Source organism: Eptatretus burgeri, chromosome 5 (assembly GCF_056783735.1).
Source record: "Eptatretus burgeri isolate ZD-2024b chromosome 5, Ebu_testis_v1, whole genome shotgun sequence".
In the NCBI taxonomy this organism is placed as follows: Eukaryota; Metazoa; Chordata; class Myxini; order Myxiniformes; family Myxinidae; genus Eptatretus; species Eptatretus burgeri.
This window is the reverse complement of record NC_140965.1, coordinates 83,700,323-83,713,174: the sequence shown is the minus strand read 5'-3', so window position 1 is coordinate 83,713,174 and position 12,852 is coordinate 83,700,323. Positions and strand designations below refer to the sequence as shown.

At 41.0% G+C, this 12,852-nt stretch overlaps 1 protein-coding gene across 3 annotated transcripts in view; it reads left to right on the top strand.

The window, feature by feature from the left end:
* LOC147026858 (TNFAIP3-interacting protein 3-like) overlaps positions 1-9,693 on the top strand; it is a 66,651-nt gene extending 56,958 nt beyond the window's left edge. For all 3 annotated transcript variants that reach the window (XM_085882710.1, XM_085882711.1, XM_085882712.1), the window contains exons 2-8: positions 3,574-3,693; positions 3,818-3,883; positions 6,324-6,413; positions 6,766-6,894; positions 7,165-7,287; positions 8,132-8,257; positions 8,595-9,693. In XM_085882710.1, coding sequence (XP_085738836.1) covers positions 3,574-3,693; positions 3,818-3,883; positions 6,324-6,413; positions 6,766-6,894; positions 7,165-7,287; positions 8,132-8,257; positions 8,595-8,702 — 762 coding nt within the window. In that variant the 3' untranslated portion in view covers positions 8,703-9,693. The remainder of the gene's footprint in view (positions 1-3,573; positions 3,694-3,817; positions 3,884-6,323; positions 6,414-6,765; positions 6,895-7,164; positions 7,288-8,131; positions 8,258-8,594) is intronic.
* Positions 9,694-12,852: the final 3,159 nt, after the last annotated feature.

The window sequence follows — 12,852 nt, the reverse complement described above, 5'->3', positions numbered from 1 at the left end:
ACCTCAAATAATACAAACAAAACAAGTTCATATTCATATTTAAACAACACAATACGAATGTTTTAACTTCGGAAGAGTTCAGAAATCAATATTTTGTGGAATAACCCTGATTTTCAATCACAGCTTTCATGCGTCTTGGCATGCTCTCCACCAGTCTTTCACATTGCTGTTGGGGTGACTTTATGCCACTCCTGGCGCAAAAATTCAAGCAGTTTGGCTTTGTTTGATGGCTTGTGACCATCCATCTTCCTCTTGATTACATTCCAGAGGTTTTCAATGGGGTTCAGGTCTGGAGATTGGGCTGGCCCTGACAGGGTCTTGATCTGATGGTCCTCCATCCACACCTTGATTGACCTGGCTATGTGGCATGTAGCATTGTCCTGCTGGAAAAACCAATCCTCGGAGTTGGGGAACATTGTCAGAACAGAAGGAAGCAAGTGTTCTTCCAGGACAACCTTGTACGTGGCTTGATTCATGAGTCCTTCACAAAGACAAATCTGCCCGATTCCAGCCTTGCTGAAGCACCCCCAGATCATCACCCATCCTCCACCAAATTTCACAGTGGGTGCGAGACACTGCGGCTTGTAGGCCTCTCCAGGTCTCCGTCTAACCATTAGATGACCAGGTGTTGGGCAAAGCTGAAAATTGGACTCATCAGAGAAGATGACCTTGCTCCAGTCCTCTACGGTCCAATCCTTATGGTCTTTTGCAAACCTCAGCCTAGCTCTTCTTTGTTTCTCATTGATGAGGGGCTTTTTCTAGCTTTGCACGACTTCAGCCCTGCCCCTAGGAGCCTGTTTCGAACCGTCCAAGCCGTGCACTTCACCCAGCTGCCGTTTGCCATTCTTTTTGTAGGTCACTTGATGTCATACTACGGTTGTTGAGTGACATTTGAATGAGTTGGCGGTCATCCCAGTCAGTGGAAAGTCGTTTTCGCCCTCTGCCATTCTGTAGCTTTGTTGTCCCCAATGTCTGCTGCTTGACCTTGTTCTTATGAACCGCCGTCTTTGAAATTTTAAGGATGGAAGCAACGTGACGCTCACTGTAGCCATCTGCCGGTAAAGCCATAATTGAACCCTTCTTTTCCTCACTCAAACCTTTTCTTTTCAACTCTTTGGCATGGTCATTAGTTATTTTTTTGATTACAATTACTTTTGATGTTCTACTAGCACTGTTTTTGCCATCCAGCTGGTCCTATTGCAAGAGGATAGTGATGACCACAGCAGTGGTTTTTATACTTTTCGTTGTTGAATAAGATTCGCTTCGGGTGATCACCTAATCAGTACCTCACTAAGTAGAATGAGGTGTGCCTGTGTTGGAATTCAACAGACACTGGAATGGAATGGCTGCGATCAATGTAGAGATGCTGATTAAAAATTTTTTGGGAGTGGTCTCTTTTTTTTTTTTTTATGTGAGACAACAATGGCATGGTTTACGAATTTACATCGTGTTGGGGATGCCCCACTATGACAATTTACTCCTTGTGACACACTTCCCCACCCAGGAGTCATTACTCAGGATTTTGTTTTCAATTGTCTATCCTTTTAGGGATTGTGATGTCATTGGAGAGGAGCCTTTTGTTTGACCATCATCCTATTACCTCTTGGAGCACCCCATCATTACTTACACAGGCATTCTCTCATGTAGATAAATGACAACCTTTTGACAGATTATTACCTTTTTCACCGAAGGTGAAGGAGGTTATGTTTTCACCTTTCTGTCTGTGTTTGTTTGTTTGTGTGCAGGAAATCTCAAAAAGTTGTGGACAGATTCAAATGAATGTTTGGAGACAGGTTGGGTGTTTGACAAAGACAAACTGTTTAGATTTTGGTGAAGATGCGGATCCGGATCCAACTACTAGAATTTTAAAATTGATTCTTCACCAATGAATTGAATTGATTCTTCACCTTCACCAACGCTAGACAGCATGATATCTCAAAAAGTTTTGGACGGATTCGGACGAAACTTGGTGGATATGTGTGTGTGTGTGACAAAGAATTGATTCAACTCTGGTGAAGATCCGAATCCGGATACGAGAATTATTTAATTTTTCAAGTTATTCTTCACCATTGCAGATTGGGCCAAACAATATATATAGCATGATATTTCAAAAATGTATTGGGGCCGATATGTTCTCGTGGATCAGGCATTACGTGGCGGAGGTACGCGCTCTACCAAGTGCCATTCTCGTTGCATTCTAGGTTTGCCTTTTTGTGTTTTTTTTTTTTTTAACTTCATGAAAGATGACTGTTAAACAACATTCCAGTTTAACCGGTTGTCACTGTGGCTGTTCTGCTCTGACGACTTGTTGCTTAAGGCTATCATCCTTCGCTTACAAGGAAATCAAGGACAGTTGAGCAATTAAAAGGAACAAAAAGTTTTGTTTAGTTTTGCTTTTAGCTATCTGGTCAAATTTTTTGCATAATGTATGTTTTTACATATATATATATATATATATATATATATATATATATATATATATATATATATATATATATATATATATATATATATATTGACCGTTTTTACAGCCATTTTTCCCTGCTGTGCAGGGGTTGGCTTTTTCTTGAGGCAATGTTTTTATGGCCGGATGCCCTTCCTGACGCCAACCCTGGTCGCCTCTTACGACACACAGGGATATGGTACACCTATTCTAACCGGGGCATACACCGGGACCAGTACACTGGTACTCATTTCGCCGACCTCAGAAGGATGACAGGCTGAGTCAACTCCCTGGTGTTAATTTAGTAGCCAACGGGGCTTGAACTCAGGACCATATATATATATATATGTATATATATATGTATATATATATGTATATATATATATATATATATATATATATATATATATATATATATATATATATATATATATGTACAGTCGTTTGTTTGTATTCCTCTCCCACTATTTTTGTAAAGGGTTTGTACAAGTTATTGACCCAGTCTAATGCAGCATTTGTAGATTTGTATAACATTTCCTCAAGGATATATATTATCCGTGAAGATGCTTTATCCATTATTCGGCCTTAAATCCAGGAAAACTCAAACTCTACAGCAGACAGGTACCCTGCCTTGTGCTGTGTGGCTAAAAAGCAAATGCACTGCAGGCTTGGGGTGGAGGTGGGGAAAGGTGTGGGTGTGTGTGGGGCGAAGGGGGGGGGTTGGGTTAAGCAAATGAGTTCATACTCGTACTGGGTTCATTTTTGTTATTTCATTGGGTGTCAACTGTGTTTCCTAAACATAATTGCGTGGTTTCTGAAATTTTTATGTGTCCCATGAAATTTGAGTCTTTATTCCCATTCCTTGACAATCTCACAGCCATCAATGTTTCTGCATTGATTCGTGCAGGGAACAGCTGCTTGCGTTTCCTGTGCACTGTTTATTTGGTTGTCATGGTAAAGCTCAGAGTCAGTTGCTCGGGTATCTCCATATGCGTCAACTTGACGTCATCACGTCCTTTAAAACCTCTTACTTCAGTTGGAGTCTCACTTGGTGACAGAGCAACCGAGTACACTGCTCAACATTTTCCCTCTCTCTATCTGTCTCACCTTTTCTCTCTTGACTTGCTCAGTGGCAGATGGATGTGAATCGGTGCGGTGGGAACATCGACCCCTTGGGAAGAACAACTGAAGTTTTTGAGAGTACCATGTTGCAGAAAAATCTATGTACACTCCAGAAGCAAAGAAAGGAGGTGAGGGACAATTCCCAACTTATTTGTACTGGCAAAGTTTTGCACAAACTCTGTGCTTCAGCGCAGCACATTGATAGCTTTTTGCATCGTGTTGACGGTATTTGTTTTCCTGTGGCTCAAACAGCTTCTCCAGGTGAACAAGGAATGGGACAATCAGTACCATGCGATGAAGAACTCTCTGCACCATAAGGTACATTGTTCTCCAGCCGATTGCAGCACTTTGTCTTAACAAGTTTGTTGACTCCTTTGTGTGTCTATGTGGCAATGGTCTGGCATTGTAAATGTTACAAAATGCTCCATGAGAATTTTGTTTCATTCTAAATGCTTCCCGTTTTGCTTCCTCGACTCCATGTTCATGGCGAAGTTTTAAAGCTTGGTACATATGAGATGTTTTGGAAATAATCTTGGATATTTCAAAAAGTCAAAGCTTTGGAACCAAATTCGTACATATGCTTTTCGCAATCTTCCAGCTTTAATTGTGAAGATTTATCTCTCTTGAAATGAACAGCCCCAAAGTAAAAAGACAAAATGTGTGTATTCCTCTCTTGCTTCGATGAAAGGTTCAAACCCAAAATGTGCAATATACCTTTGTCAATCTCCAGTTAGTAAAACCCCATGTTTGAATTATCTGCAGATGCAAACCAACACTATGTCCATGATAAAGTATCGTACGACTACTACCTCAAGCAAATAAGGACCTCAGTTTGTATCATGATGGTCACAGAGTTGTTGCCTGGGTTCGATCCACCTAATGGGTTGACTCGACAAAAAGAAAACGCCATTCTGGTGAATTGCCATTAATTTTTTAGACCTGTTGCTGAAAGGCAGATGTATATATGTATGTATGTATATATGTATATGTGTATGTATGTATGTATGTATGTGTATGCCTTCTTCTTCTTCTCTTCTTCTTTCGGCTGCTCCCGTTAGGGGTCGCCACAGCGGATCATCCGTTATGATCCGCATAATGATTTGGCATAGGTTTTACGCCGGATGCCCTTCCTGACGCAACCCTGGTCACCTCTTACGACACAGGTATATGGTACACCTATTTTAACTGAGGTATATATATATATATATATCTGTATATAAATGAATGTACGCCTGGTGTTGGCTTAATGGTTAGGGTGGTGGGCTTGGGATCCTAGAATCCTGAGTTCAAATTCTGCTTGGCTGTTTAATTAATACCAGGTGGGGTTGACTCTGCCTGTCATCCTTCTGAGGTCGACAAAAATGAGTGCCAGCTTGCTGGTATCCTGCGTCGGAGTGGCGACCCATCCAGGATTGTGCCCAATTGCCCAGGAGACTGCTTAGGCAGCACCAACGGTCTGCACAGAGTGTGGTCCCAATAGTTGGATGGATATATATATATATATATATATATATATATATATATATATATATATATATATATGTATATATAAAATTGTGTGTAAGCCTGGTGTTGGCTCAGTGTTTAGGCTGGCTGTCTTGGGATCGTAGGGTCCTGAGTTTGAGCCCTGTTGGCTGCTGAATTAACACCAGGTGGTGTCGACTCAGCCTGTGTGGTCCGCGAAATGAGTACCAGTGTGCTGGTCCCGGTGTGTGCCCTGGTTAGAATAGGTACACCTTATCCCAGCGTGGCGTAAGAGGTGACTAAAGGGTTGGTGTCAGCAAGGCTAACCCCTGCTCTGGCCGGGAAAATGGCCTTAAAATGCTGTGTGTGTGTGTGCGTGTGTGCGTGCACACACATTTCTTTTTGACTGCTTCCTCACGTATAAATTATACTGTTATAAGTAGAGCTAACTTGAATTACTCGCACCTCCACTTCATCCTTAATTCCACACACCCCCTCCCCCCCCCATTTTTCTTTAAATTATGGATTGAACACCTCAAAGGCAGCACCCCTATTTGCTCTTTCAACCCACCACTTTTTATCTCCTTATTTTGCTTTCTCTTTCTTTCAGCACCTTGTATCCATCGACAAAAGATGCTATATAAATAAAATTATTATTGTTGTTGTCGTTGTTGTTGTAGTATTAGTATTAGTGGGCTAACAGGATGGCCTCAAGGTTCGCACACTCGCCTATAAGTTATTTGGTCTGGGTTTGAATCCCGACCGAGGTATAAATGGTCATCCTGGTGTTTCACAGGCATCCCATCGTTAAAACCGGGCGTCCCATCTGCCAGCATTAGGTGGTGGACGTTAAAGATCCCATGGTGTCCTTCACGAAGAGTAGGCAAGCTATCGCCGGCACCCTGAACAAATTCCAAATTCCAGCCCTACCTTCGTCAAACGTCAGACCTGGCCATCTGATTCGTGAAAAGATTTGGGGCCAAAAACTTTCCCCGGCAAACCACACAAGCTTGTGGGAATAATTGTGGCCGTTAAAAAAAGAACGAGATTATTATTAGTTAGCGCAGCTTTTGAAACTTGCATGCCTCTTTTGAGGTGATGGTGCCTTCAATTTTGAATCTGGTTCTTCCTAACTATACACCTCTCTGTTTATCTCTACTGTTATCTCATTTTGTGAGTATGAATACTTATCTTGGGCTCATTTGAATGTCATGATACCTGTCACCTTCCCTTACCCCACCAAACAGTGACTTGACCACATCCCCCCTCCTCGTTTTTCTTGTGACTTTGGTAGTTGCAGGAAATGCAGAGGAAAACCATCGAGCATGAAGATAGTCAGACAGAGGAAATTGCTCGTCTAGCTTCGCTTGTCCACTCCTGTGAGGTATGATCGAATTTTCTATAAACCCGAATTCACCTTTTTTTTATTTGCATAAACAAACTTTGGGTTTCCCACCAATTTCCATTTGCAAACGTGAGCTGTGAGTCAGTTTCCTGTGTACACTTGAATTTTGATTTTTCTCACGTCGTGCATGTTTCAAGTTTGTACCAAATTATACCTTATTGGCTTAGTATTGGAAGTTTGGGGCTGGACGAATAGCGATTGATGAGGGAGGAGAAATGCAGCAAAATCAATCTTTTGCCATCGACAGAAAAGTGTAAACTCTGAACCCACTTTCGAAGTCATTTCTATAGCAGCTCAAAGTTCTAACGTTGATTGTTTTGCTCGTCTCCAGGCCCAGAAAGCTTTGCTACAGGAAGACCTGTCTGAAGCTTTGAAACAGAATGACAAGTTGCAGGAGAGCTCATGCCAGGCCGACAAGATGCGAGCACAACTTCACTGTGAAATTGCTCGTCTAAACCAGGTAACGCAACCGCTGTACATTACAACTGATTTGATTAATACCACAATGGACCATCTTTATTGAAAAGCCACGTTCTATGGAGAAGGGTGGGGAGACGCAGGGAGGGCGGATGGTCCATTGGTGAGCTAGAAACGGAATTCTAAAGTCAAATCATTTGCCATCATACTTTGTGTAGACCCTAAATGAAATTTGTTTTTATTACGCAATGAAGCATCATGACGTGAAATTGATGTATAGCCTGGTGATTATAATCTGTTGCCGCACCAACAGGTTGTTGCTGAGATCCTCAGGGTGCCCTTACCAAGGTCAGAGCATGACCAATTGTTGTTGGACCGAAACACTATGGCTCGATTTGACTCCATGACGGCACAAAACAAGCAGTTAAAGGAACAGGTCGGTGTGTGTGCGCGCGTGCATGCAGGTCGACTTTAATATTGCAGCCTTGAGCACAGTACAGTTAGTTGTATAATTTAACCAAAACATTTTTATGTCGAATTTAAATCCGAGTTAATTGTATCCCCTTAATGTAGATGATGTCAAAGATATCCATACCCTTTCCTGGGTGTGTGTTTGAACTGTCCGTGGTTTGACATGGGCTGCACGACCTACAGGGTCGACTAGCATGCCCAACAAGCTTTGGAAACTGTTTGACAAAGCTGTCTGATTTAACCAGAAGTTAATACTGTACCTTAATTTTGGATTATATCCAAATTAGATACAATCTACTGCAATCTATATCATATATTCAAAGGTGATAAAAAAATTAAAAAAGGTACATCGCACACAGCTTTGCACGGCAATGAAAGTTATAAATTTTACATTTTGAGTAAAATGCTGAATTATGTGATATAATTTGTAATCTAATGTGAATTTTGATCCACAAAATGTTCAAAGGGTGAGCTGAGACGGAAAAAAAAAAATTGAGAACCACTGTTCTTGGAGTTTACTCATTAATTTCCCCTGAACCACACCGATTCCCAAAATGTTTAATGTGACAGTCAGAGAGTGCGTGAGTGCGTTGCGGTTGTTTTCTTGACGTGGGTAGCATGATATTTCGTACACACAGTTAGGGTGGATGATTTAAATTCTGATGCCTGTGTCGGTACAGATCGGTGGAAAACAAAAGAGGAGGTGTTTTAGATGTAGGCGATCCATAAAGATCATTAATATGACTGGAGGTGGAAAGTATACGTCAGGAGTAATAATTATAATAATCCAGTCAATGCTTCTGTTACAGGTAATGGCCTTGAATAAAGATAAACAGCAAGAAAGGACGGCTGCAGAGCGGGCACAAAACGAACACGAGAAGCTGCAAAGCGAGTTTGCTGCACTGAAGGCAGAAATGGATGGCGCACGGTATCAGGTAGGTTAAAACTTTTAGGTAGCAGCAGACACTTTCAGTAAAAGGCACAGCGTGCCTAAAATGGAAGGTACTTGATTCCCTACCAAAAAGCCTTTTAAGTTGACTGTTTAAACTAAATACGAATGCTTTCACTGTGTATTCTGTCCACTTGCCTTTGTGTCCAATCAAGGCTTAAGGTACATCAATGTCAATTTCCCCAGTTCCTGAATGGTGGATAACAAGAGCGACATTCAATGGATGGCAAGCCGTTCTGCTCACCTTTTGTTTGACGCGTGAGATGTTAAAAATGAAAAACAAACCAAAGAAGTATCTGCCTTTTGATGCCCTGTGCCCACAGCTCACCCTATATGAATCAGATTTCCGGCAAGAACGTGCGGAGCGCAAGCGTCTGCAGAAGAAGCTGCACGAGAGGGAACCTATTGTAAAACTGGTGCCACGAGGATGACCGCCACTTCTGGGAAACTGACAGAGATGAAAACATAACCTCGTGAAGTCCTGCATCGCGCGATGATTAATTTATTTATTTATTTAAATGCACTCATTTATGAAGGATTTTGTCATTCTGAGGAAAGTTTCAAATCACCCTGCATTAGCCTTCTTCTTGTTCTTTGCAGCACATGGCTGTGAGTGGCATCATTTTCTGGTGGTGCAGCTATGTCATTGATGCAGTGCTCCCTTTTGGGTAGAGCAGGAATTTTGGAATTTGGCTCGGGTGCCAGCGATAGCTCGGTTACTCTTCTCAAGGGTCACCATGGGATATTTAACGTCCAGCAACTAATGCTGGAAGACTGGACACCCAGTTTAACATCCGTCCGATGGACAACACACATTGATGCTTCATCCAGCCTGCGAAACACCAGGATGGCAGTTTATAGCTGGGTCGGGATCCCAATCCAGGATATCTCTCAGAGGCGATTGTGCAATAGCAGTAACTTGTGCAGACAGACCTAAGATGTGTGAAATGTGGCGCATCCTTTTGTGATAAGGTCGATTCGGCGCATCACTGAAAAAGTTGATGAAACCACAAATTTGCAAGTGAAAGTACTGTATTACATTGCAAGTTCACGTGTCATCGTAAATGTGCAAGTTTTTTTTTTTGTCGATTTGTGGCTGGCAACGCACAATCGCCATTTGAATGCTCCGAAAATTTCGGAATGCTCCGAAATGAAATCCTTTATTCACTTATCGCAAGTTGAAATCTTGTGATGTTTCTGGATTCTAAAGTCGAGCTATGATATTTGAATTTTTGTGAACGTTTCCTATCATTTGTGTTCTTTGTTTGTAATTATGTACCACGTGATGTTATTTTATATTTTTGAATGTCAGTTTAATTGCAGTCTATGCTTTAAAGTGTGCAGGCTTCTGCAACTGCATTTTTATATTTGGTGAAACAACTTGGACAATAAATATAATATTTACATATTTATTACAAATGAAGGCAGTTTGATCTGTTTTTCATATATATATATATATATATATATATATATATATATATATATATATATATATATATATATATATATATATATATATATATATATATATATACATACACATATATGTTCTTCTTCTTTTGGCTGCTCCCGTTAGGGGTCGCCACAGCGCATCATGATTTGGCACAGGTTTTACGCCGGATGCCCTTCCTGACGCAACCCTGGTCACCTCTTACGACACAGGGATAAGGATTGGGTTTCGTCATGATTCCGGGCTGCCCTACACCCTCTCATAGCGCGGCCCAGCGCAGAGCTCCCGTCCTCAAGCGATCCTCCAACCCAAGCCTCTGCGTAGCCGGAATTCAGGCGCATGTCACTACGCCCGGTAGATATATATATATATATATATATATATATATATATATATATATATATATATATATATATATATATATATATATATATATATATATATATATATATATATACAATATATTATAATGATTAATATAATCATTAATTATACATTATATATATATATATATATATATATATATATATATATATATATATATATATATATATATATAATTATATAAGCTCCTCAGTTTTCCTTTTAACCAAAGACAAGGTTTGTAAAAGGATTGCATAAAAACGAAAATTTAGAATAGCCTTTTATTTTCATTTTAAATTGGATTACAAAGTATAGTTTGTATTTTCAGTTGGAACAAAAAACTTCCTCATTAGTAATTTGCTTGTGGATATCATTAATTATTTGGAGTGAATTACTTTTTATAAAACTCATAAGCAGAGCTTCGGGATTTGTACGATCGTAGCCTTGAGGCTAAAACTACGACACTAACATCACAAAGGTTGGGGTTTCATTCCAACAGGAGCATCACTCTGTCTTTATCCAATTAATGGTAAAAATTCAGCGATCTGACTAATTTTTGTTAGGGGACCAATTTTTTTTCATCCTGATCTTGTCTATATGTTTTATAAGTCCACACTTTGTGGTTGAACATGTTTAAATGCACCAAAGGAAACTTGGCAGGGGGGCACATAAACGTTCCCGAGGAAGAGGTAGCGCCTCCCAAGATCCTTCCAACCAAATCAAAATATGCTCTCATTTCATTCTTCCAAAAATCCTCGGTGCATATGTTGTATACTTTAAAACAAATGGGGAGGAAGGACTGTCTAATACACGTAATGAGATGAATGCGATGACCAAATGTTTGCTATTGTAACCACACCAACCTTGTGTGAGGGCTTGATGTCATGTTTGTTTTGGTGCAAAACAGGGTGCTCTTTTGTTGAACATTTGTTTCTTCTGGTTGGCGATCATTTTACTGTGGGAGGCATGTTGGAAGGGAATTTCATCTCCAACCATCAGTTCTAAAATTGTTCATTACGTTGTGGCACAAATGAACCAACTCAGTTGCAAGTTGGCAGCAATGGCACAACGAGAAAGTTTTATGTTGGCTTCTTGTTTTTTCCCCATCCAGTAGACCTCCAATTACCTTCGCAAACTTTGTTTGACGAAGGTATTGTATTGACCCCTGTGTATTTATTTCTTGGTAAATATGTGTGCGGACAACATTGCGCAAAAACTGCTGGACCGATTTGCATGAAATTTTCAGAGATGATGTGCAGTTACTCAAGGACGCCAGGCGAAGCTTTTGGGAGCAATCGGATTAAAAGTCAAGGTCACGGTCACGAAAAGGTCAGAATCATTTTTTCGTCATAACACGGTCAATTTTTATCCGAACGAGATAAAACCAACACCAAAATGTTCATTACTCAATTCTACAGTCTAGGCTATGCCACATCAAAGTGTGGCGTAATTACCCTAGGTAGCAGTTGGGGGTCAAAGGTCAAGGGGGTCACCAAAAATGGTATTAATGTTTTGGATCACTTTATACAAAAACTTTACAGCGAATTAGCTTGAAATTGTGTGGGAAGGTTTGTTGTCATGAAAAGACAAATCGAGTAAATTTTTGGAGCGATTGGATCAAAGGTCAAGGTCAAGGTCACAAAAAGGTCAAACATTTTTATTTTCGCAATAACACAGTCAATTTTATTTCAATTTACATCAAATTAATGCCAAAATGATTAGTATTCAATGCCCTATCCTCAAATGTAACAGATTATATGGTTTTGTTGTAACCCGAGTTAGCGGTTGGAGGTCAAAAGTCAAGGGGGTCACCACAAAGCATTTTTCATTGGGCAGCGTCGTGGACAACATTACGCAAAAACCACTTAGCAGATTGTCATGAAATTTTGTGGACTTGTTTGACATCATGAGAGGACAAATCGATTAGATTTTGGGAGCGATCGGGTCAAGGTCAAGGTCACAAAAAGGTCAAAATCGTTTTTTCGCGATTAAAGTGTCAATTTTGTTCCGATTTACATCAAATTAAGTCAAAAATGTTCAGTATTCAAATCCCGATCCACTGATATAGTGTATGTTATAGTGTTTGCAACCCTACTTACTCTGTGGAAGTCAAAGGTCAAGGGGGTCACCAAAATGGAGTTTTTGATTGGGAAGCATCGTGGACAACATTACACAAAAACCACTTCACAGATTACCCTAGGTCAGGTTCGATCTGTGACCTGCTACAGGTACCATGTAAACCTGTACTAACCTGTTCCATGGTCGGGTTGTCGGCGACTAAACCGTCTCCCCCACCAGGTTTTCTGGTGAGGAGGGTGTTTGGATATGGACACCCAGCAGGATTAAAAACAAAACCTGTCAAAGGGCGGAGGAGCTCCTTGTGCCCAACGGCCATCCATATCTAGTGCCCAACTGTGTCTGCGGACGTCCTCCTGCAGTTGGGTTACTTCTTATTAGGAGGTTGGTGGCAGGATTTGCACTCCAGCCACCGTAAAACGCTTCATTCCGCAAAACGCAAAAACGCAAAAAAATCTGAAAACCCACTCCGTGGGAGTACCTCCTGTGCAGCTTCCCTTCGCAGGGCAGCTCACCGGATGATGGGATTGGGGCAAAGCCTTCGGGACCCCCAATCTTTGATAGGAGGGAAACCACGGGGTAACATCCCTGGGTCAGATTGCGGGAGAGTGTGTCGGAGTGGTGCTGAGGTGTCGTCCACCAGACGGCGGTCTCCTTGGGTTAACCTGAGGCGGTCCCTTCGGGTGGGTGCC